This window comes from Triticum dicoccoides, unplaced genomic scaffold (genome assembly GCF_002162155.2).
Source record: "Triticum dicoccoides isolate Atlit2015 ecotype Zavitan unplaced genomic scaffold, WEW_v2.0 scaffold128120, whole genome shotgun sequence".
Classification (NCBI taxonomy): domain Eukaryota; kingdom Viridiplantae; phylum Streptophyta; class Magnoliopsida; order Poales; family Poaceae; genus Triticum; species Triticum dicoccoides.
Window position 1 is genome coordinate 6298 of NW_021190045.1, and position 1755 is coordinate 8052.

At 51.6% G+C, this 1755-nt stretch overlaps 1 protein-coding gene across 1 annotated transcript; it reads left to right on the forward strand.

Moving 5' to 3' along the window:
* The first annotated feature begins 149 nt into the window (after positions 1 to 149).
* LOC119343449 lies at positions 150 to 1615 on the forward strand. Its single transcript, XM_037614391.1, has 2 exons — positions 150 to 586; positions 1520 to 1615. Exons 1-2 carry the CDS (start codon positions 303 to 305, stop codon positions 1539 to 1541), a joined length of 306 nt encoding a protein of 101 aa, XP_037470288.1. The 5' UTR covers positions 150 to 302; the 3' UTR covers positions 1542 to 1615.
* The last annotated feature ends 140 nt before the right edge of the window (positions 1616 to 1755 follow it).

Genomic DNA, 1755 nt, shown 5'->3' on the forward strand with positions numbered 1-1755 from the left:
CGCCGTCCCGCCTCGCCCGTCCCGCTCGCCGTCTTCTCTCCCCTTCCCAGCCGCTCGCCCCGCCGCATCGCCGCCGCCTCCTCCTGCGGTCGCTCGTCCCTCCTCCTCCACCCAACCCCTAACCCTAGCAGCTCCCGCCGTCGCCGCCGTCGCCGCCGTCTACTTCGCCCAGCCTGCCGGACCGCCTCCGTCCACTTCCCCGGTGTCGTCGCGGTCGTCCTCGCCTGCACACGGCAAGAGGAGCGCCCCCACCCTCTCCTCTCCTCCTCCCCTCATCACGAGCCAGGACAGGGTGGGCCACCATGGCCGGGCAGGTCAGGCGGCGCGTCCAGATCACCGAGGAGCCGCCCGCAAGGTCGGCCATGGCGCAACCGAGCAGAGCAGGTGAGGAGGGAGACGCTGGTTCCTCTTTCCCGCTGCTTGCTTCGTCGCCGGCGCGGCTCCGATGGACTCTGGCGGCTCCTCTCTGTCTCCTTCCTCGCCCGCACACACGGCTCCACTTCCCGCTGGCCTTGGGGCTGGCCGGCAGCAGCGCCTCCCTCCCTGCCGCTGCCAGTCCCGGCGCCGCCGACGGGTCCATAGGCAGGTAGCCCCACCACTCCTTCCTCCTCCCCCTTCCTTCACCACGCCCTCCCTTGTTGCATCCTCTATCCGTTTAATTTCTGTTTTCCTGACTCTTGTGTCGGACGAGTGGTTGCTGTGGTAGATTGGGTGCGACTATTTCTGGATGAGTAGTAGTTGCCGCGTGATTTTCCCCGTGCGTGTTCTGAGTTCACATCTGATGGGATTTTGCGTGATAGATGCCTGTGGTAATGCTTGCAGGGGCAAATATTGGTAACTCGTAGTTTGACTTTTTTCAGATGAGCTAATGTACTGCATGTTAGCAGCAGTGAAAAATGTTACACTGACGATATATATTTAATCTGCACTGCCTTGACCTGAAATCATCAAAGCTTATAGCAGTAGCGTGCAGTTTGAGAGCAGCAGGAGCTTCGCCTTGGTTGTACTGCCTAGATTGGTTGACACATTGGTTAATTGTCCATGTGTACAATCCTGTTGATTGTGGAGCAGTAAGGAACATCAGGGAATTTTTATGACCTGGACTTATCATGTGTGAATAAAATTAACAGTACAAATACACGTTCTTCAGGCCTTGTTGATCAACAAAATTACCAAAAAAGTTGATACACATGTTGATCTGTAGGTTTATTCGTACAGGGTACTCTTGTGAGTATTTTCCATTTTGAAATTGAAAATAAGCCGTCAAAACTGAAATAAATTGGAGTACTGAAGATCTGCTTGTACTGCCATTTTTTTTGAACTGTGCAGCAAAAGAAATAGTTGCCAATCAGTTAGTAGCATAATTATTGACAGGGAGTATTTAGAACAATCCATGAGGTAGCATAATTATTGATATTAGCTCCATCTATTTTTTGTTTACATGTAATTGCAATGTGCTCTTTTCGAGCTTCACTGTTCAGGATTTTATCATTGGTTATGTTTTTGTGTGGCTTGGCAGAGGCGTCGTTCTTGGTGGTTGAGCCGCTGATGCAGAAGATTCATGGAGAGATTTGTTGGGTGGACGCCGACATCCTTGCCGCCGTCCGGTTGCAGGTTCAGTCTTGCGATCTCATGTTCCATTTGGTTCGCAATATCTATGCTCTTTGCATTAGTACTGGTTAAATATGGCCAAACTAATGTGTGAAAAGGTGCTTGAACCTTCTATATTAAAAACTTTTAGATTTATTCAGCGGT